At 36.5% G+C, this 24,606-nt stretch overlaps 2 protein-coding genes across 2 annotated transcripts in view; one reads left to right on the top strand and one right to left on the bottom strand.

The window, feature by feature from the left end:
• The window catches only part of LOC120766553 (choline O-acetyltransferase), a 28,793-nt gene extending 10,512 nt beyond the window's left edge, over positions 1-18,281 (top strand). Inside the window, exons 4-10 of the mRNA XM_040092137.1 lie at positions 12,275-12,447; positions 12,520-13,323; positions 13,395-13,517; positions 13,606-13,663; positions 13,729-13,872; positions 13,940-14,143; positions 17,381-18,281. Of these exons, the coding sequence (XP_039948071.1) occupies positions 12,275-12,447; positions 12,520-13,323; positions 13,395-13,517; positions 13,606-13,663; positions 13,729-13,872; positions 13,940-14,143; positions 17,381-17,596 (1,722 nt within the window). The 3' untranslated portion in view covers positions 17,597-18,281. The remainder of the gene's footprint in view (positions 1-12,274; positions 12,448-12,519; positions 13,324-13,394; positions 13,518-13,605; positions 13,664-13,728; positions 13,873-13,939; positions 14,144-17,380) is intronic.
• Positions 578-1,420, bottom strand: LOC120766555 (peritrophin-55-like). Its single transcript, XM_040092139.1, has 2 exons — positions 1,410-1,420; positions 578-1,266 (listed from the first exon to the last, which is right to left on the bottom strand). The coding sequence occupies exons 1-2, from the start codon at positions 1,417-1,419 to the stop codon at positions 617-619; spliced, it is 660 nt and encodes a 219-aa protein (XP_039948073.1). The 5' UTR covers position 1,420; the 3' UTR covers positions 578-616.
• Positions 18,282-24,606: the final 6,325 nt, after the last annotated feature.

Here is a 24,606-nt window from a genome sequence, read left to right as displayed (position 1 = left end):
GAGGGTTTATTCTGCCTTCCATTCACCGAATATATTAATTTCTGCCCTTCTACTTTTCATTACACCGTACTTTCCGTCTTATTTTTTTATTATTCACTGAACAGGGTATATTAAATTTGTCACTTGTAACACTCGGAAGGAAATGACGGCGACCCTATAAAGTACACATATGTACATATAACTGATCAGCTTGACGAGCTGAGTCGATTTAACCATGTCCATCTGTATGCGTTGTAGTATCCACCTGTCAGTCTGTACATAAGCGAGAGCTTTTGAGATAACGATCAAAAATTTTGCAAACGCCCTTTTTTTGTAGAGCACACCGACAGCGGACCACTATACCATATACATAGCTGTCATCAAAACTGGCCGAACGAAATCGAGTCCTTATATGGAAAAATGTTTTATAGTAGATATTACCGATTTTATATATTATTTTTTATGTTATATATTTTTGGTTGCAAATCTTTTGATAACGAAAACGTAGATAATTAAGCAATCTGTTTTAGACTGGTACAGCATTTATTACTTTCTTTCTGAAATACATAAGCAGGATTCTTTGCAATGAACAAGATTTAACAATTTTTTGTTATTGAATTTTAAACATTTTTGGTTCTTATGCACTTGGTGGAGTTATATCAATCACTGGTGGTGTTGGTGCTGGTGTTGGAGGCGTAGGTACATTCGGGGCCGAAGTAACTGGAGATGGTGGTCCGGGATATGTAGTGTTGGCACTTGTAGTCGTAGAACTTGTTGGAGCTACAGTAGGTGGGGTTATCACTGTAGTAGTAGAGGCCGTAGTTGCCGTAGTATTAGTACTAGCAGTTGTCGTTGTAGTTGGTGCCTTTGTTGTCGCGGTTGTTGTGGTGGAACTGGTGGTACTTGGATAGTTCGGTGTTGGATAGCCAGTTGTTGTGGTTGGAGTTGTGCTATTATTACCACCAGAACCATCAGTACCAATTGCAACGCAATTGGGAGTATTTTGTGTTTTGAGATTTTCGCAAACAGGCGCCGGAATATACTCGTTGCATTGGGTGCATTGTTGGTAAACGTAAGTGAAATAATCACCACTTGGACATGGTGTCAACACTGGATTTCCCACGCCAAAGCAGGTATAGTAAGTGCTTTGATTCGCATAATTGGGCCATTTAATGTAAATGTCATTTATATCACAAGCCGGCTTCAGTTCCGTAGTGTAGGTCTTAAGGCTAGGGCATTGTGCAGTTACGCATTGGACCGCTAATATGACGCAAAGAACTCCAATCACTGAAAATATATGACAAGTGAAAATGCATTAAATATCTTATATATAACTCTATATAAAAGAAGTCACTAAATGAAAATTTAAAGCGCATATTTGTGAGCTTTAAATAAAATGGAATCTGGAAAATGCTCTCAACTCAACTCACCTGTCTTCATGTTGTCGTAGTTGTGCTGTACGCTTTGTTGGAAACACTGACTTCTGTTACCCGTTCAATCCGTTTATATGCGAATTCATTCCGTATAACAATCATGCGACAGACAAGCAATTTAATCAGCTTGTTAAGTCTTGTTAATACCAAAGCTTGTAATTGAGCGGCAATTGACATTTCCCATGCAGAGACTGATTTTAACATTTCTTTATTAAAACTAATCTTGCCCAGATTCACGGTAAGCATGTATGTATGTTTGCGTTATTCCTTATCACTTAGCATGAGTACGAATTTTGTAATTATTCTGCTTATCGGAGGTTGAAGTAATATTAACATGTTTGTGAAATTCGTAAAATTCGTAAGTTGACGTTTTACCAAGCAGTAGCTTCCAACAAATATCCGGAAGCAATAAAGGAAGATTGATAAAATTAATAGATATTTTTTATATACAGAAAACTGAACCTCTCTAATTTTATATACGCCTACGGTTTGAAATATTTTCCAGAAAGAAAACTGAAGAGTTCGCTTCCAATGCCGAAAAAAAATACTTATATTCGTATAATCCAACACCAAGCATCGAATTACCTATTACTATATAAGTACAAATTGTAGGTATCCCTTTCGAACAAAGTCGGAAGCACACCCTTAACACTTTACAGTTCAAACAGGTATGCACCTTCGGAAATTAAGAACTACGGGCGTTATAATAAAAATATGAAGTGTAAGTCTGTTATAATTAGCGCGCCAATTTTATTGATACCATAAATGGTAATTTATGTCTCAAATATATAATTAAAATAACTTTCAGACTATAAATATCAATGAAGACTAGAGGAAGATATTATGGCCGAAATTAGTACCTCAAAAAAAAAAAAAAAATACACTACCTTTTTAACCCTTTACTAGATATCTGAATTATTTAATAAAGCTTTATAGACGTGTTGCTTCATTAGTTTTTGACAGACGCAGGTAAGAGCATTTTTGATGCAGGCAAGATTTTACGATATCTATGTAGTAAATATCTACTTAATAACTCAAACAAACCTAATAGAAATATTTATTTAGGTTGAAATGGGATAATAATCACAATCATCATACAATGCTTCCTTGCCATATGACACCATTTTAAAATCCATCAGATTATTTCACCTTATACAATAGCTAACGCCAATGAGAAGTTATATAAGAATACTATAACTTAATTAGATTATTTTCGGAAAAAATTTCAAGTTACCAGATACAGACGTCGGTTATGTTTGAAGGTCTCCGTCAAAGATATCCGACAATTTGCGAGGCTATAAGGAAAAATCCGGATCGTCACTTCCTCCAGCTTCTACATACATACTTAATACAGAGTTTTTCAATATGGCACTACAAAATTAGACCGATAGGAACAGCAAACGACGCAATATTTTTTCCTGCTCTTTTGACATTTCTTTTCAGTAAGGTTTGCCATTTCATCATGGAAGATATACGATCCATGGACAGATATACGATTCAATAACGAGTCGAAATTATTAAAATTTACTACCGAAATTCGGTTTGTGTTTTTTCAATAAGAGTTTTTTTTAATGATATCAATGAAATAATTTATTCCTATAAAAGTACATTCACACGCGCTCCATGAGTCACCATTGCATCCCGAAAAATTACGGTTTGGTGAGGTTTATGGGCCGGCGACGTCATTGGGCGGTACTTCTTTCGTGATGTTCAAGACCGGCACGTTACTGTGAATGGAAGTCGCTACCGCTCAATGATAATCGAATGTTTTTAGCCCGAATTTAATGATATAGACTTGGACAATATGGGGTTGCAATAGAATGTCGCCACAAGGCACACAGTGAATGTCACAATCGATTTATTGAAAACCAAGATTGGTGAAGATGTTACGAAATGGTCCATTAATTGGCCGCCTCGGTCGTGAGATTTGATGCCGTTAGACTATTTCCTGTGGGGCTGCGTGAAGTTTATGGTCTATGCCTACAAGCCAGCGACGATTTATGAACTTCGTACGAATATCGTACTTGAAATTGCCGATTTATGCTTGAAAACCGTCGGAAATTGGGTTTGGCGTCTGCACTTCTGCAAGCGTGTCCGTGGAGGACATGCAAAAGAAATCGAGTTCCATACATAATGGCTTCGAATGTACTTTCACAGGAATAAAGACTTTTCATTAAATTTGTACGTTTATAGAAATAAAGAAAGCTACCTGTATGTATGGCGTCCATTATTATAACTAATTATCAGCAACCACTTCGTAAGGAGCCAACCCGAAAGTGAGCCGCGCTGCACTGTTGCAACCCAGCCAAGCCTGTTGAGCTGCGACTAACCGACTTTTTTGTAATACTTACGTCCTCAAATTCTATCTAGAGATCTGAGGAAAAGTGAGGCATGATTTAAGCCTTTTTATACCCGGAACAGGGTTTACTATATTTGCCTATTTGCTAGTTTGTAACAAGCAGAAGGAAGCGTCGGAGACCCTATAATGTACATATTTAAATGATCAGTATGTTAAGTTGAGTCGTTTTAGCTATGTCCGTCTATCCGTTTGTCTGTATATATGCGAACTAGTCCCTCAGTTTTTAAGATATCGTTTTGAAATTTTGCAAACGTCATTTTCTCTTCAAAAAGCTGCTCATTTGTCGGAACTGCCGTTATCGGACCACTTTAACACATAGCTGCCATACAAACTGAACGATCGGAATCTAGTTCTTGTATGGAAAACTTTCACATTTGACAATGTATCTTCACGAAATTTGGCACAGGTTATTTCCTAAGATAATAATGTAATCTCCGAAGAAATTGTTCAGATCGGTTAACTATAGCATATAGCTACCATACAAACTGAACGATCGGAATCTAGTGCTGGTATGGAAAACTTTTGCATTTGACAATATATCTCGGCTCAATATAGCACATAGCTGCCGTATAAACCGAACGATCGGAATCTAGTGCTGGTATGGAAAACTTTCGCATTTGACGATATGTCTTCACGAAATTTGGTATGAGTTATTGTTCAAAGAAATAATGTAACCTCCGAAGAAATGGTTCACTTCAGATTACTATAACATATACCTTCCATAGATTTACTTCCACATAGTTACTAAAGGAAATGCACCTGTGAATATATTAGTGGGTATATTAGCTTCGGTGCAGCCGAAGTTAACATTTTTTCTTGTTTAGAAAAGAGCTATTAAGACTACATGTGCACAACACTCTTTTGACACCTTAGTAGATGCTTGAGTTGCCTATTATAAAGTTAAATTAATATTGACTATATGTATATCGAGAGTATTTTTAAACAGGATTGCATTGTTTTCAGTAAGATTTGTTAAGATAGCTAAATATTTCTATTGATGAAAATTCAGTTATATTCCATATTTGTATGTTTTCCTAAAATGACCTTATAAAGACAACGAGTTGTGTTGCTACGAGTCCTATATGGATAAACATTTGGCTGGAAAGAAACAGCATGTCCTACATTTGTTGACCGAAGTATAGAGGTCGATTGAAGAGAACCAAAACTTTGAAGAAATGTTGAAAAGAATAGCCTTACAGTCCTAGCTGTAAATTGGAAAATATTAAGGTTAGAATCCTTCAATTACACTGTCCTTACAGAACCATGCTGGTAAAGATAATGCTTTGTTTAGAAGAAGCAAATAAAGAATCCGATTCTCCTAAAGTAAAACCTCAACCGAAATGCGGTTAATCAGTTTATTATATGATATTTATGTAGTATTGAAATTCCGCTTATTTAATTGACTGTGTATATAAAGTTATATTGAAAATTAAATTGAACCGTTATGGGTACATATTATATCGTATCCTACTCTTTAGGTTGTGTTGGCGGCTTCTTCGGCGTTGGAGCTTTCTTTTGCGATTTTGCCTCGGTTTTCGTTGGCGCTTGTTTTTCTGAGGGTTTAACTGGTTTCTTCTTATTATCGGTTGTTGACTGTTTCTTAATTGGTGCGGCGGGCTGTTTCTTTACCGGCACTTGAGATTGCGGCTTGACGGGCTTCTTGACGACTGGTGGTGTTGGTTCGGGTGTAGGTGGTAGTGGCACTGTTACACCGTTCAATTGTTGATTAGATGGTTTGAGCTTGTTAGGTAATGACGGCTTCACTGATTCCTCATTAGTTTCGCTAGGATTTTCACTTGCATCGGTATGATCACCATGTGGTGGTTCAAAGTTAAATGGCTTAGGGTTTTCACCAGTTATAACGGGTAGCTGCTGTGGAGCCGCAATAACTGGCGGTTGATCATCGGTGGGATATAGTGGCTTAGGTAGGGACACTGCATGGGCTGTTTGCTCTTGCACCTGTATTGATGAACTTGTTGGTAAAATATTAATTGGTGGTGCGGGAATATAACGTCCGGGTGATGTACACGATTGCAACACAAACGTGAAAACTTCGCCTTGTCCACAGGTCATCGTAATTTGTTTACCTCCAACGCGATTGCACAAATAGTAGTCTGAGCTACTGTAGTAGCTAGGCCAACGTATTCCCATCTCGTCTTTAGTGCATTTCAGTTCATAATCTACGAAGCCTTGTGCCACAGCTGCCAGGCAAAGGGTCGTAACGATTAGCGCGTATCCTGGTTAAGTGAAAAAGGTGTTTATTATTTCAAACCGTTACTTTTATAATGAATTTTGTTATTAATAAAGTTTTGAATAACTTTTCTTATTAATTTTTATTTTTGTTTTTTTTTTCTATATTATCTCCAATATTGAAACTCGTTAGACAGCCTACCTCTCATTTCTGGCTCTGTGTGGTGCGTTTACTTTGCTCCTGCTGTTGCGTTCCTAACGAATCCAAACGAAATTATTGAACTGCTTGATTTTTACAAGTGATCTCATTATTTATAGTGGCATTTTTGTTTCTTTTTTCTTGTCGCAGCTATTATTTCCTGACCGAAAATATTACTCTAAAGATAGTGATCTGATTGATTTTATTTGTATCAGAAAATTTGTCAATCTTATCTTTCCGATATCATTCATTTTTTTTACCAAAGTCTTCTACACATTCCACAATTTCATTGCTCGGTTACAACTCTCGTAAAAATATATTCGATTACCAAAAAGAGTACGGCAAGCACTTTAGGTGTGACACCGAAAAGACCACACCCAAATGAAATGAAAAATTACAACTGAAGCAAATGTTTAATTTAAAGTGCAGAAACAACTTATCAGACAAATACAATTTCATTGAGGAGAATACGATTTTATAGTCATTATTTTGATTTTTTGATCACTGGGCCTAATTATATGGGAGTTGAGGTAATATCGCCTCGATTTTATCAATTAACTATTATTATGCCACATACTAAACAAATTTTCCCTGGGTTTCATTACGTATCTCACATACAATCGCCAATCAGATGGAGCAAAGTCAGACGAATGTTCAAAAACCCTGATATTGGTTATACTATAGAGGGGAAAGGAAGTTTGCGCCCAATTTTATTTATTTCAGGCAGAAAGATATCCTGTTATGAGTAAAACATGTTCTGTAATTTTCTTTAAGATAACTCAAATATGCAGTATAAAGTGATCTGGAAGTTCGAAAATGTTTATAACGGGTTTTTCAATAAGAGCGCTACAAAAGATTTAAAGATTGATTAATTTCCGATATCAATGAAAATCCATTACGTATGAATTTAGATTTCTTTTGCATGGGCACCACCATATTTGTACGAAGTTCATCAATCGTCGCTGACTTGTTGCCATAGACCATAGACTTGTCTAGCCTCACAGGAAATAGTCTAACGGCATCAAATCGCATGACCGATGCGGACAATTGACTTGGCCATTTCGTTAGATAACACGTTCACCAAACTTGGTTTTCAATATATCGATTATGACATTCGCTGTGTGGCTTGTGGCGCAGTCCTGTTGGAACCACATACAGGGTTTGTCCAGAAAGTAATAGAACTGAGTCGATTTAAAAAAATTTATTGAACCAATCGTTACAATTCTTTAGAAACTTTCAAAATAAGCTCCTTCTGCGCCGATGCATCGCTGCCGGCGCTATTTCCAAACATTGAAGTCATCGCGGAAGGCATTCTCCGGATAGCCTTGGGAGCCAAGGTGCATGCTGCTGGGATCCCCTCCGCCGGCGTGTGCCACTCGGAAGATTGCCTCTTTGTCTACACTCAAAGATCCATGACTAGTTATCTGCGATTACGTTATTCAAAAATTGGGGGTCACTTTCACACATGTTCAAATTTTCTTGGCACACTTCCACTCGCCGCAATTTCTGGGCGTAAGCGAGTACTTTTGAGACCATCTTTGCGCACACCTTGCGTATGTTCAAGTGCTCCGTCACAATGTAATGAACCACAGATTTTGATAAATTAAACATCTGAGCGATTAAACGAATACTTAGTCTACGGTCTGGGTTCAAAACTTTGCGCACACGAGTCACATTGTCGCTGTTTGTCGAAGTCACACGTCTTTCAGCATGGTCTTCATGAGCGACCTCTTCCCGACCCTCTAAAAAGGCATGGTGTCACCGAAACACACAACGACTTGCTAAAGCTGGATAAGCCTGCTTGATCATATCAAACATCTCTGTCGCAGATTTACCAAGTTTCTCACAGAATTCAATCTGCTCTAACGAACGCTGCATTTTCGGCTTGCCCCACTCACAGAAACACGTCGCGCGAATACGTTTGTCCAGGTGCTCGGAGACAACTGACCAGCCGCTCGTTCGTTAGCTACAGTCGCGGTGGCAGAAAATTAGTCCTATTACTTTCCGGACAAACCCTGCAGAGTTCAAGTTCATATCATCTAATTCTGGCCAAAAATATTCGGTTCTCATTGAGCGATAGCGATTCACATTCACAGTAACGTGCCGGTCTTGATCATCATAAAAGAAGTACGGCCCAATGACGGCGTCGGTCCATAAACCGCACCCAGCCGTAATTTTTTCGGGATTCAATGGTTATTCATGGAGCACGTTGGGATTGCCCCACTCACAGACTCACCAATAACCCATTTTTCTTATTGACGAAGCCATTCAGCCAGAAATGAGCCTCATCGCTGAAGATGATTTTTCGATGAAAATCCGCATCATTTTCAAGTTGTTGCTCAGCCCAATTCACGAACATACGATGATTCTGGTGATCAAGTGGTTTCATTTCTTGCGCAAATCTGATCTTGTAAGGGTGTAGGCCAAGATCTTTTCGAAAAATTCGCCACAACGACACGGAGATACCCATCGCTTGAGAACGACGTGTGAGAGACTGATTTGGGTCGTCCTCAATTGAGGCGCCAGCGGCAGCAATATTCTCTACACTTCGGACATTATTTTGTCTTACTGGCACAAGAACATTTTGTGCTGTGCCTGTGGATTCAAATCTTTCCACTAAAACGTTTATCTGACAGGACGTTTATGACGACTATAAACTGTGCGTAGCGCTCTTAAAGTTGAGGTCACTGACTCCTTACTTCGATAGTAAATTTTAGTAATTTTGACTCATTGTTGGTTCATATACTATCTTTCTATGATGAAATGGCAAACTTTTCTGAAGAGAAACGCCGTAAGAGCGGGGAAAAATATGGCGGCGTGTGGTCCCTATCGGTCTACTTTTGTAGCGTCCCTATTGAAAACCCTCTTATTTAAGCAACTGAAAAGCTTTTTGAAATTTGCTTGTAATTTCGAAAATATTCACCGGAACGATAGGAAGTTTTCTGTGTGTATTCTTAAATATATGTGACCTGGTCTACGAAAAGGGAGCTAACGTGCGAAAACTAGTTTTCTGGGAAACAGCTGTTAAAAATAAACAACTCGTTTCGTCAGTTTCGTCAGTGAAAATTGATTTTTTGACACCTAAGCCCCCTTTCCGTAGACCAGGTCACATATGTACATTAGAAAATGAAATAGGTTTTTTTTTTAGTTCTAACTATATGTATATAACCCCTAGTTTTTATTCGAACCCTTAAATTCGCAAACGGAAGCTGTACCATAAAATTATAGATGCGTAATAGGGGTGCAAATAATTCGTTTAAATTTATGACAAAATTCAGCAATGTTTTTCCCCACCAGGAAACAATATTTTATCAAAACATGAAATTCACATTTTTTCACTGTAATCAAAAATATCAAAGGTAGCATCACTTTGGAGCTCTGATAGTATTCTCGTTGAAGCTATTACTCTAAGGCAAGAAAAGTGATTTTTTGTTAGAACTGCGATCTATCGGTCAGGCAGTGACGTTTCAGTAACAAGACGAAACATAAAAATATAAATGACTAGTTTTTTATACTCTCGCAACAAAGTTGCTAAGGAGAGTATTATAGTTTTGTTCACATAACGGTTGTTTGTAAGTCCTAAAACTAAAAGAGTCAGATATAGGGTTATGTATACCAAAGTGATCAGGGTGACGAGTAGAGTTGAAACTGACGGATATTCCCGTCTGTCCGTCCGTCCGTCTGTCCGTCCGTCCGTGCAAGCTGTAACTTGAGTAAAAATTGAGATATCATGATGAAACTTGGTACACGTATTTCTTGGCTTGGTTAAGTTCGAAGATGGGCAAAATCTGCCCACTGCCACGCCCACAAAATGGCGGAAACCGAAAACCTATAAAGTGTCATAACTAAGCCATAAATAAAGATATTAAAGTGAAATTTGGCACAAAGGATCGCATTATGGAGGGGCATATTTGGACGTAATAAGTTTTTTGTACATATCTCGGAAACTACTATAGCTATGTCAACCAAATTCTGTAGAGTCGTTTCCTTCAGGCATTTCCATATACAGTTCAAAAATGGAAGAAATCGGATAATAACCTCGCCAACCTCCCATACAAAGGTTATGTTGAAAATCACTAAAAGTGCGTTAACCGACTAACAAAAAACGTCAGAAACACTAAATTTTATGGAAGAAATGGCAGAAGGAAGCTGCACCCAGGCTTTTTTTTTAAATAGAAAATGGGCGTGGCGTCGCCCACTTATGGACCAAAAACCATATCTCGGGGACTACTCAACCGATTTCAATGAAATTCGGTATGTAATATTTTCTTAACACCCTGACGACATGTACAAAATATGGGTGAAATCGGTTCACAACCACGCCTTCTTCCAATATAACGCTTTGTTGAATTCCATCTGATGCCTTCTCTGTATAATATATATGTATGTACATTAGGAACCAATGATGATAGCGGCATAAAACTTTACACAAATACGGTATTTGAAAAATATGTAAATGACTGATAATGAAATCTCGATTATCACTTATCGTGCGAGGTATAACATGTTCGGTGACATCCGAACTTAGCCCTTCCTTACTTGTTTACTTTACATTTAGTCCATAATTTATTTCATCTACGTCAGTAACTTGACCAAAATAGAATTAGTCACGACAAAATTTATTTCCGACTAATATAAATAAACTCTATATATTATTAATTATGACCTCTACATTTTATGAAACTGATACTGTCTATAAATAAATATTTTAAAAATTTTGTAATTAGAAAATTGTGTAAATCATCATCATCAGATAAATCAGAAGCATTATTTTAGCTCTTCATAAACTTAGGGTATGCAAGTAAACTGTAAATATTTTAATTTAATTTTTTTTATCTCCTCAATTTCCACACCTATTTCTGAATGAATTCAGAAACCCATCTAACAACATATTTTTTATCGTAACATCAATCAATTGCGGTATCGAATAGAAACAATGGTCGTCATTACGAAGATCAATGACATTGTGAAACATTTTTGAGTATTTTGAACAAGCATTATGTGAAAGATTCGTAAAATTGTCGGTTATCAATTTAAATTACGCCAATTGCAAATGTTTCTAATGACATTTTCAAATACAAATTTTTATTTATTGCTGAATTATCACAGTTGAAAGAAAACCTTTTCGCACTACCACCAAACTACCAAATTGGATATTATTTCCAAAAGTATTTTCTAAGCATAAATACGGATACTTATCTATGTATGTACCATATTTTCAACGCCAACCTCAACACCACATTCCGGTGATCTATATTGCCCCTCTCAAATTAATTCGCTATGCCAACGATGTCAGTAAGATCTCTGACTATCAATCGTCGATTCTCAAGCACCAATTCGTTTATTTTATTGACGTGTTGATCGTCAGTTGATATTGATGACCGCCGTGGTTGACGACGAATCCCTCTTTGAATAATTTGTGTTAACCAAAAACACTTTCTCGCGAAAAAGAATTATCGCCGAAGGCCTTTTCCAACATTCTGAACGTTGCGGCACCAGAAATGGGTAACGGCAGGACCGTAGAGAGAAAACCGGTTGCCCAGTAAAGAGTGGATACATCTTTAGTAATAATTTAAGTATGAATCACAAACATACTAAATATGCTAATATATTTTCAAGATTTTGGTGTTCGGTGAAAATGTTAACCGATTTGAGTTAGTTATTTAGTTTTAATTTAAAAAAGACTGGTTAACTTAAATTCGTAGTCCTCAAAATGTTAGTAGTTTTGTGTATGAAATTCATCCCAACAATGAATGTTGACCTGATCATTTCAACTGTTCCGTTGGACATTTAATAATATCATTGACAACTGGCTTGAAGATATCTTGATCATTTGGTTTCATTAGTCGTAAGAGCTATCGAATTTTTATGGTGACATATACCGTTATTTGGAAAATAGAGGTGAACAATTTTTCTCAATTCGATAACGTGGTGTAAAGCGGTTAACTGATGCCACTAAACTCTCACGGGGTAGCTCTATCAGTGCTATTAGTTAAAATCTACATTAAATTAACATGCCTCTACTAATGGAGAACTAAGCCACGTCTGTGCACTTTACTGACATAATTTATTCCTAAACCATCTTTGGTACCAAAATTGCTCTTTCTTTTGCAGGCTTACAATTATTGGCTAAATGACATGTACATGGATGTTCGTTTGCCTTTGCCAATCAACTCAAATCCCGGCATGCCAATGCCACCCGTCCGTTTTACAACGGTGCACGACGTGGCACGCTTTGCAGCACACCTATTGAGCGGCATCATGAAGCATAAGGAACTACTGGACAGGTATATAACGATATATATAAATAATTTGTATATATAATTAAGCATTAAAACATTGTGAAAATTCACGCATAGCGGCAATTTACCCATCGATCGTGCGGGTTCTCGAGAGAAGAATCAACCACTATGCATGGCACAATACTACCGACCGCTAGGTTCATGCCGCAGACCTGGTTTGGAACGGGACACACAGTACTTAGCAGAGCGCGGCGAGAAAAGCGACGAACATGTGATTGTGGTGTGTCGCAACCAGATGTATTGTGTTAACTTGAAAACCAGTAGTCGCGGCCGAATATCGGAGACTGAAATCGCTTCAAATATCTTGTATGTACTCAGCGATGCACCCTGTTTGCCAACTAAACCACCAATGGTGGGCTTACTTACTGCCGAGGAGCGCACACGTTGGGCCACAAACCGCAACTTACTGCTGGAGAATGAAGTCAATCAGAATAGTATTATGTTGATTGAGAAAGCTCTGTGTATGCTATGCATCGACGAACCGCTACCGAATACATTCAATGCTTATACGTTCACTGGCGCCACGCCCACAGGCTATTTAGTGGGTGATCGCGATGATACGAATATGTTGCACGAAATGATACATGGCGGCGGTAGCAATTACAATTCGGCTAATCGTTGGTTCGACAAAGTCCTACAAATAATCATCTGCACCGACGGTACTTGGGGTATTAACTACGAGCATTCCTTTTCCGAGGGCGATGCCATTGTGAATGTCATAGAGAAAATCTATAAAAGTATGGAAGAAAAGCAATCGGCATGCAATAGTGTACCGTCGGACCCGACACCCGAACGCATACCGTGGGTCATAACACCGCAAGTGGATGAACGTATTAAGCAGGCCGCTGTTGCAGTGGACAAGTAAGTCGTAGCGAGTGGGAAATATCGGTAAATATATAGTGCAAATACACTTGAAATAATTACAATTACAGGGCAATTGGAGACTTCGATTTGTATGTGTACCGTTACAAAGGTTATGGCAAAAACTTCATCAAGCAATGCAAGTGCAGTCCGGATGCCTTCTTGCAGCTCATGCTACAGTTATCCTATTTCAAGTAAGAGCAAAAGCAACTAATTTTACTACACCCAGAAAATACAAGCTTAAATATTTCTACTAAAATTATATTTTTTTCATTTAAACAGATTGTATGGTCATTTCGTAGCCACTTACGAGAGTGCTTCCACTAGGCGATTCTTGTTGGTAAGCAAACGCATAATTTTTTATTAATTTTATTTATTCTCTCAATATAAAATGCTTTCCTTAAGGGTCGAGTCGACTGCATACGAGCTTCCCACAAAGAGGCACTGGAATGGGCCACAGCCATGTGCCAGGGCGAAGGCGCAAATGTGCCCTTGGAGAGTGAGAGCGAGGACGACGATGCGCGTAAAGTCAAATTCAGCATTTATAACGTAAGCACTGAAGTCTGCATAAGCAAAACTTAATCAATATCTTCACTTAAATTATCTTCTTAAATAGAAAGATAAGCTCAAGGAACTTTTCCGCATTGCCTGCAATCGTCAAACAGAAATTATGGTTCAAAATATACTAGGGCACGGCATTGATATACCATTGTTGGGCTTACGTGAGGCCAGTAAGGAATTCAACAACGGTCAGGTGCACGAACTTTTCAACCATGAAACGTTTCAAACTGCCAATATTTTCTTGTTGAGCACAAGTCAGGTATGTCTACTTTTGATGTCATTATTTCATAACAGTGATCACTTCTGTTCCCACAAGCCTTGCACTTATTTAATGAATCACTGAAAGATTTATAAAACTATTTTATTTTCTAATGAATTGAACGTCATACATAAAATTGTTTTAATATACAAACTTCTATAAAAAAATATTTAAAAGTCTTTATTTCAGTCTTTTACAAAATCACTCTCAATCAATCTCACCAATTTCATATGAAACATTGATTTTTTTGGGAGGGGTTAATTGCTCAAAAATTTCTTCGATTAGTAAACCAAAGTAATCTCATCATCAGTAGGTATTCTCTAGATACGAAAATAGAGTGCGTTTTGTCCGGTAGATATTACTTAGAGGTCGTCAAAGCCTTCGAGTGGCGATACGAGCGATATGACTAACATTAATCCACCATATCAACGTCCGCATACTCGATCGCATTTACCTTTACTTTAAAGACTCGGACATACATATGACAGATAGGCGATAGGAAATAAAGAACAATTATTACACCAATTATGGAATCTAATAGCGCACGTAGAAGTTAATATATTTCTTAAATTTCGAATAGTTCGGTCGATAATCCATCGGCTCCCGCCGCTTTCTTTTTCTTCAGACGTTTAATTGCAATTCAAACTTCTTCGCGGGTTCACCATCTTCTGTTGTTATACTTTCACTGCCATTCAGCAGGCTGAAGAAGTGTTCCCTTCATAATTTTAGTATGCTCTGAGTATCGGAGATCACCTCTGAGGGTCCTACAAGAGTATGCAACGGTCTTCGTAGAATTTTCGAGCATTAATCCTAGCGGCCAGGTTGTTAAGCTCTTCTTACTCACGCATTTCGGCCTCTCCCTTTTTTTGTCTGCGAATGCGTCTCGGTACCCCCTTCAGCTCTCGGTATGTATCCTTTCCCGCACGTGTTGTGGTCGATCGTAACGTTGCAAGTAGGTGGTATGTTTTCTCGCCACATTTTCTGAAAACCAGTAGTTTCGTTTGCAACTTTATGTTAGGAGCTTGAAATTCTGTCTCACAGTTCCCTTATACCGAGTTGCTGATGAGTGCTCTCAAAGAGGGGGAGTACAAGCTGAGCAGAAGCTCATTCGGCTGTTTATTGTGATTGCAGCTTCACGACATCAAAGCTTCCTTACGTTTATTTAATAAAGATTTTTGCTGCACAGAGGCGGGTGCGTATCTTCGCTGCAACAAGATAGTGATCCAAGTCAATGCTAGGACCCCGAAACGTACGCACGTCTAAAACTTTGGATACGTATCCCCCGTCTATCACAACATGATCGAAGTCGATCAGCCTCAACCCATTTTGGGATGTTTCATCATGGAGGTGAATTTATCGACCGTTGTGTCAAAGATATCGTTCTTTCAAAGAAGACTTTGTGTCAAAGATACCTACTTGGTTCATCTTGGCATTAAAGTCGCCAAGCACGATTTTGGCATAGGTGCGCTCCAAGCTTTCATTGAAGACATGTCTCATCGTCTTTCTCTTCCATCGGGGCGTGGGCGAAAGTCAGCGATATGTTGAAGAACTTCGCTTTGATGCGGATTGTGGCCAGACGTTCATCCACCAGGGCGAATGCCAGAACTCGGCGACAAAGACTCTCTCCCACCACGAGGTGATGCCAGTCTTTACTCTTACGAGGACATCAGCCAGCTTTGCAACGGCACCTTCCCAATTAAGGCGCACGCCCTTAAATCGTCATCCTTAACACGTTTGCAATGGTCGTCAACAAAAGAGGGGTCTCCCATCCGAAGCTGTTTTGATATTTTCATTGGAGGAGTTTTTAAACCCAGCACACAACCCTGAGGAGATGATTCGCTTTTTCACTTTAGTTCACCTTCAAACCGATGATTTTTGGCTACCTTAGAGAGAGGAATCGTTTCTGTTCACTCGTATGACTTTTCTCACTTTCGTTAAAAATTAGAAAGTACAGATCATATGGGCGAAAAAAATCAAAAATTGTGGCGTTTTAAAAAGGTTTATTTTTACCCAAAATTCTGGTCGTCTCTGGCCATCCCTGCCGCAAATTGCAAAAATGCTCTTTCGAGAAAAATGATTTTAAGGATAAATTGATAGACTAATTGAACTGATAACTGATATCTGAAATGACGAGTTGGACCTTAGCCTGTAACTAAAAAAATACTTAAAAAATTTATTGTGTTTTTTCAAAGACCTATTCTATATTTCTACCGAAGTATGCAAAAAATAAAAATAAAAACATTTTATTATTTGACATTAGGTATGCCTTTCGGTTACAAAATTAAACAAAGGCCGGGTTTTTCAATTCTTTTATTTCAAATAAATAATCCGCCAATAACATTTTTAAACAATCTTTGTTAAAAAAGCTGTAAAGCGTAAAATAATTACTTTATATTATATATTGTAAGATAGTATACCTTCACAAAAACTCAGTATTTCTTGTCCTCACCGCTGGATGTGCATATCGTCACATAAAATGCAAAACAACGTATCTTCGAAAAAATATAAATTGAGTTTTTTATTGCTTACGATTCACTACATCATGTTGCTTACAATGTATATAACTGATATAACCAATATAGAACCATTTTATAACCAAAACTCACTATGAGTGGTTTCTATTATTTTCCTTCCCTGTAAACTTATGAAAAGTGATGTTAGGCTATTTTGCATTTTATGTGACGATATGTATTTTATGCTTTAATAATTTTTATCAATATTTAAAACACAACTTATATAAGCGCTGATCGCATTTTATTAATACGCACATTTTTTTGAGTACACCTGTACTTTGGTATTTCAGTTTCACACTCAAGGACACACGAATCTAAAAAACCACACATGTGTGTATATACGTATATGTCGCTTGCACCGCACCGAGCAGCACTGCACTGTTTTATTTGTTCACTTTGCACCATTAAATTATGCTAGAGCACAGCGCACTCGACAACATGGAAGCCACACGCCTCTACTTACCTATTATGTAATTGCCATATAGAAATAGTTAGAAGACAGTGTAAGTCTTTTGTCTCTATATACAAAATTTGCACATGCCTTCTATGTATTTATAACTGCATATATGCCAAAGATATTTATGTAGAATATATATGCATATATAATATAAAATAATAGTATTTATATAATACATAATATAATAATACAATACATGTGCCTATCGCATGTAACTGAGCGTTTGCCATAAATTTAAATTCACCATACTTCCAAATAATCCAACAGGTGGCTACCAAATCGGACGCTTTCATGGGTTATGGCGCTGTAACGCCACGTGGCTATGGCTGCTCCTACAATCCACATGCCGATGATATTACATTTTGTATATCGGCATTTTTCTCCTGTGAGGATACAAGCACCACGCGTTTCGCCAAATCGCTGAAGGAGTCGCTGGACATGATGAAGGATCTCATGAAAGATGAAACGGACCAAACGAAATGAGGCATAAGCGACAAAGAGTCGTGCCAACAACAGTTTATGGGTGGTTTGTTGGTAACGAGCTAATATACAAGAACAAACGTTAAATAACAAATAGCAAGCAACAAAGTAACAAATATACTTATACATATCAGCAAGCGTACCTTAACATTGTAATGAACTGCGTTGAAATTAGTTAAATGTACACAGATTATACCTAAATACAATGTGTTATATATATAATATACATAAACACATATATAATATACATCTATATGTATGTATGTACTAGAGAAATTTATGAAACTGTTGAAAATCTTATTGTTAGTTGAAAAATATAAAGATTATATATACTATATCTATCGTAGGGCAGAGTGAGAGTAAGCAAATCTCAATTATATGTGTATGTGTATGCACAAGTAATAACTATTTTCGTTGAAGAAAAATTAGTAGCAAATGATTGCCTTTAAAGACATTTGCTAAATAAAAGAGACACCACCATTAAATGAAAGAAATAAATTAAATATACCTATATATGGTTGATTGTCATATAGATCGACATTTATATAAGCATATTGCAGCTGAGTGTAGAAAGAAATGGTTTTCACCAACTCAATGGCATATTACATAACTGATTTACCAGAAAACTCGACGACTAAATAATACTCAGAGCATTAAAACATCGGTTCTACCACAATATACTAAATATACACATACATATGAATATATACAAATGAATACACCACAAGTAGTTGTGCCGTTATGCTCCAAAGTAGAGAGCTCCATCTCAACACCACTCGTCGGAATCTCAGCAGCATGTGAAGAGTTTAGGCTAATGTGGTGTAAGTCTTTATTGCTATAATCTACAGATAACCGAATCCTGTATTCATGAATTTCATCGCTCGAAATGCCATATTTTCGATTTTCCAAATTCATCAAAAGACAATGTATTATGAACAACTTTATACCTTAAAGATATAAATGAAAATATTTTCCGAAAACATAAATTTCCAAGTTAGAGCAAAAAAAATTGTGTTCGACGAAAACCTCGACAAGCATTTTTATCTCACTTAGCAATCGCCGATTGCACTAATACCGAAACCATACGACCCCAAAGCTCTGAAAGCCGTTCCGGCCGTTTTCGACGGATATTCTCGCGCAAACGCTTCATTACGACTAAATAGAACTCTTTCTTGACCGCCTTCCTCTGGAACAAATTCATGAAGCGCCAAACCACAAATATCGAAAAAATAATGAGCATCGTTTTTTTCTTCCATTCCGACTATTATTGACTGTTATGGATGTCAAACTCATAAATCCATGTCTCATCGGCAGTTATAATGCTGTCCATGTTTGTGGGATCGGAATACGCACGATCAAGCATGTCCAAAGAGACCTGTTTACGTCTTTTTGAAGAGAATTGAGCTTTATCGAGACGAGTCGAGCAAGAATGCGTTTCATACGCAAAATATCCCCCAAATTCATTCGAACGGACTCTTTCTATCACTTGCCTAACGATTTTCAAGCACTATATTCCTCACTTTTCTAATATTTTCATCAGTTGAAGGGATCAAAGGTCGTCCAGAACGAGGCATGTCTTCATCTCGACCGTCTTTGAAGGCTTTGTACCACTCGTAGGCTTGTGTGTTTGATAAAACTTAATCTCTGTAAGCATTTTCCAATATTCGCAACGATTCCGAACACGAAATTCGGTCAGAAATACAAAATTTGAGACAAATTTTTTGTACGACATTTTTCTTCCATTTTAATGCTCCAATGGAAGTAGAAACATTTGAGAAAATCGAGGCAAAAGTAGCATGAGTACAAATATTGTTACAATTTTGATCAATACCTTTGAATGTTTCTGAATAACTTCTTTCTTTTTACATGACACTTTGTTGCAAACGTAATTTTGGTGGAAAAATAATGCGCCTGAGTCATCAATAAATCTAAGTTTATATCAGATAGCACATATATGTATATGCACTTAAGTATGTTTCTATAGGTTCTACCAAAAGTAAAGAAAATTATTATACGAAGCAGTTTGAACAATTGTATATTAAAGGAAATGATTGCGTTATCTGTCAACAAAAGTAGGAAGCATGTACTACTAACCTAGAGTCAATTAATCGTACAAGTAAAAATAATATATGTATAAATATATTTGTACATACTATACATTAGAGTGATTCAAAAAAAAAAAAATTTTTTTTCGTTTCGTACTCGAAAAAATAGGTTCCTAGACACCTCTAAGAAAGCCTCTCCAAACATCAGTTTTTAATTGTAACGGGAAGGTTCTCCTACATACAGTTTTCTATTTTTTCTTATTATCAGATTGAAAAATTTATATCTCGCTTCCAACTACTGGAAAAAATATCTTGTTCCTTGGATTTTGTAGGAAATTGAATGCTCTACAAAAAAGGTCTATTATGATTTTTTCGTAAACCCAACCGTTTAAAAGATATTAACGGTTGAAGTTTGATTATTTTTGGGAAAATTTTTTATTTCTTATGAATTTTATAACTCAATGAAAAAAATCATTACCTTCCCGTTACAATTAAAAACTCATGTTTGGAGAGGCTTTCTTAGAGGTGTCTAGGAACCTATTTTTCCGAGTACGAAACGAAAAAAAAAATTTTTTTTTTGAATCACTCTACTATACATACCTAACAAAGCAGATGTTTTTAAACTATATATTTGGCACAAATTGGTTGATGCTTGTTAGCACAAATGTGCATATTTACTTATATATTTGTTATATAATACTCGTATGCAGTGCATAAATGAAATTAGAAGAATCGAAACTCGAAGCATCAGTATTATTTTAATATTGGCAGATGAAGACAAAGGCTAAGAGTGTACTTACAGCGGTTCAATGGTATAGATGTTTTAAAATACAACCATATACGAGCCGAGAAGCATTAGTTTTAATATTTTCGGCTGGTATTCCAGTTAAGTTGAGTACTCTTACACAAGAATAGAGTCCTTACAAAAGACAAAAAAATGTTCCGCCCACATAGTAATTGCTTCATCTTGTACTAAAAAGAACATGTTAATTATATTATATGAATATTTCTTGTTAAGTTAAGAAAGCAGTTTAAACGTTGAAAATTTTTATTCAACTGCTTATAACTTTTTTTTTTTTGTTAATTAAATTACCACCTTTCCTCTCTAAATACATAATCAGCTTCCACTGCTGGTACAATAGTATTGGGTTTCTCAAATTTTGTGTTATTCTAGGGTAAGGAGAGCCTAAAAGTACACTACACCAAAGAATTTCTGCTTCGTTATCGTTTGACGCATACATACCCTGCAGGAAAAAACAACTAATTTGGGTAGATTTGAAGATCAGAATTGTTACTATATGCTAATGTACATATATATGAACATTAATTTCTACTGATTTCCATTATATTTATATGATATTCAACTAACACCACAGGCAAATATAAATTCCCTACATTTAGTATAATTTACTTCGTAGCTTTAGAAATATGTGTCTGTGACATGCCGACTACTAGCGTGTGTACATAAGAACACAGGTATATATATACATATCCAAATTGTTATAGACTTGAAATGAACTAATACATATCAGTATGCAATTATGCATGCAGCATACAATATACTAATACATTTATATATGTAAAATATAGTAAAATATAAAAAAGAAGCTTTTAGAATATGCAGCGAAAAAATGATTTAAAGCAAAAATGTGTTTATGCATTTAGCAGTTATATTGGTAGATTGTTGTAATGTGTATGTAGTTGATGAATTTAAAAATTGTTGAATTTGAAAACTATAAAGAATATATTATGGTAATATGGAAACATTATGTTGAAATGCGTATACGTATTGCTGTTGTTGCAGAAAATTATATAAATTTTATTATTATACATGGTTCATCTATGGACACTATATATACATACATACATATGTGTGTGTATGTGTATTTATTTATATGTTTGCAAAGCATAAGCAATTTTTTTTAATGTGTGCATATAACAACCCTGTATTAAAAAGAGACAAAACTAACCGGCTTCAGGTGGCAATAAGTAATGATCAGAGCTTAACTTATTAAGTTGTTTAAGAACTATTTATTTATGTTAGTTTCTCTATTAAATCGCTGATAACGTTCTTGTCATTATTCTATTGGATTTGAAACTCAAAGACAAAACTGCAATGCATCAAGTGAGATTATAATACAACATGGCGATCTGAATCGATTTAGCCATGTCCGTCTATGCCTCAGTTTTTGAGATAGCGATTTGAAGTTTTGCATACGTCCTTTTCTCTCCAACAAGCTCCTGAATTGCAGAAACCGCAGATATCATATTCTATAGCATAACAGCAAAAGTCATGTGTAAAGCGATAGATCAGAAGTCAACGAAACTCCTATTGGCACTCGATTGAATGCTGGGGCTGACAGATTGAGAAGACTGCAGGAAATGTCTAGAGCAAGGCACCAGGGAAACAATGAAACATCTCTTCTGCTCTTTTTCCCCATTGGCAAGACCACGCTGTAAGCATCTGAGGTCCCCATGATATGATACACTGGTAGAAGTATCGATAGTGAGAACACTGAGTTTGTTGAAGTCCGCTTTAAGCGCAGGTATCCTAAAGGATTACTAGTCCTCAATGACCTAGTGAACTCCAACTGGTATCGCAAATAACCAAAACTGGTCAATGCCTAGCTCATTGTTTACCAGACTAACCGAACCTAACCATACATTTAGCTGCCATCCAAACTGAATATTCAAATCAAGTTCTTTTAAGGAAAACTTTTTTATTTGATAAGAAACCAAATTTGAAATGAAATTTTGTCTAAAGCGAAGAAATTTTTGAGATCGGACTACCATAGCATTTAGCTGCCATACAAATTAACCATGCAAATCAAGTTATTTTATGGAATATTTTGTAATTCTTAAAGTTTTGGCCACTGACTCCGAATTTCGATAGTAAATTTTTATAATTTCGACCAGTTGTTGAATCGTAGATCTTTCCATGATGAAATGACAAACCTTACAAAAGAGAAATGTCAAAAGAGCAGGAAAAAATAAGACCTCGTTTTCTTTTTCTGCGAGTAGACTGAAAATCTTTATTTGTAAAGGATATTCCAGCTTCGGAGCATTCGAACTTAACGCTTTTTCTCTTTTTCTATTAAATATATATAGAAAATATTGAGGTTTTGCACTGCGACCTGTTGTCTATTGCGTCCTCTCCTATATCACATATGATAAAAAAGATCCAGCACTCAGAATAATTCCAGGAGCTTGCTGGGCCCGATGGAAGTGTTGTGATCCCCGTCCACGCAGATGGTTTCAAGGACCTTGAACCTGCTTCTACAAATTGCTTCAATCTAGAATCAGGTTTTCTGGAGTTTCCGGTTCCATGTCGCAAATCAGGCAATTTGCGCAAGAAGCAATGGCCATGTTTTACAAGTGTTTCTTGAGTCGGCAGTGCCCAGTATAGAAGTTACGCTTATGGAATGCAATTTTTAGAAAAACTCACGCAGCGAATTTCAAGAAAAAGCGTTCAATTTAGATTACAAAACTGCGGTTATCAAGCACATTTTCATTTACATGCATATTTATTTATATATGTACCTATTATATTAGGTTGACAAAAAAGTCTTGCGGTATTTTCGCTAGTTGGCGCTGAAAGCGCGTAGTTCTAGTTTTATTCGTCGCATCGGGCTATACCTGCTGTACCTTTTTGGAAAGCTCATTTCACGCGCTAACACGTGTTTAATTGATTGTCGTTTCTTTGAAGTCGTTCGTGAGTTATAGCGTCGCAAACATGGAGCAAAATAAAGAGAAAGTACGGCATATTTTACAGTACTACTACGATAAGGGCAAAAATGCATCTCAAGCCGCCAATAAAATTTGTTGCAGTTTATGGACCCGATACAGTTTCCATTTCCACCGCACAACGATGGTTTCAACGTTTTCGTTCTGGTGTAGAGGTGGTCGAAGATGCGCCACGCTCCGGAAGGCCTGTCGTCGAAAATTGCGATAAAATCGCTGAATTGGTCGAAAGAGACCGGCATAGTAGCAGCCGTAGCATCGGTCGACAGCTGGGCATGAGTCATCAAAAATTCATTTCAATTTCAGCAAAAAAAAAAATTCAATAAAAATACCGCAAGTTTTTTTTGACAACTCAATATTACATGCGATTAAGTATTCGCATGACATAGAATTTAGTTTACATAGAAAATGCTTACATGCTTGTATAAATATATTACTATATACTTTGAGTATAACAATTATAACAAAATATATACAATAAAATAAATCATATAAATGCCAATTTATTTACATATGTATGTACCATATGTGTGCGTATGTGTACAAAAGGTGAAAAATCTAGACTAAAAGAACTTCTTTGTTATTGTGTTCATTGTTACTGCTTTACTTAGTGAAAATTGATGTGTAAGCGGGCACATAAGTATGGATATTGTGAAAAACTATTCGAAACTGTGCTATATTATTGAGTTAATTTGTTAAGCGTTGAAAGTTTAAATGTACTAAAAGTTAAATTATTTCTAAATTATTAGTGCGTGTGCAAGGCACACTATCCTAACAAAAAAAATTATGGCAACGATGTTGTTATGTATTGTATAATGTTGCACACATTTCCATTCGATTTGTTATGTTTCACTCAATTGTTTAATATTTACCCATTTACTGATATAAATACATATTTACATATATGAATGTGTTTTGTGTAAACTAAATAAAATATATATCTACAAAACCATAATATTTGTTTTTATTGCCATTTTGAAAGTGTCTACTTGGTAGGGCTGACCTCGGCACTAAGGGTAACGAAAGATCTCAACTAATTAAAGCCGCATTAGGTTCGCCAAAAATCTGTCTACCGATATGTTTCTACCACAGTATGAAAACAGCTAGGCAGAAAATGCCTAGAGGATTTGCTCACTTTTTTTCCATACAGATTTGTTTTTTAGCATCGAACAAAATATTTAGTTTCAGGACGTGTAAACCTTTTAAATAGTGTACAATCAAAGCACC

The sequence above is a fragment of the Bactrocera tryoni genome, chromosome 1 (genome assembly GCF_016617805.1).
Source record: "Bactrocera tryoni isolate S06 chromosome 1, CSIRO_BtryS06_freeze2, whole genome shotgun sequence".
Taxonomy (NCBI): Eukaryota; Metazoa; Arthropoda; class Insecta; order Diptera; family Tephritidae; genus Bactrocera; species Bactrocera tryoni.
The sequence above is the reverse complement of the archived record's forward strand: the minus strand, read 5'-3'. Positions and strand labels throughout refer to the sequence as shown.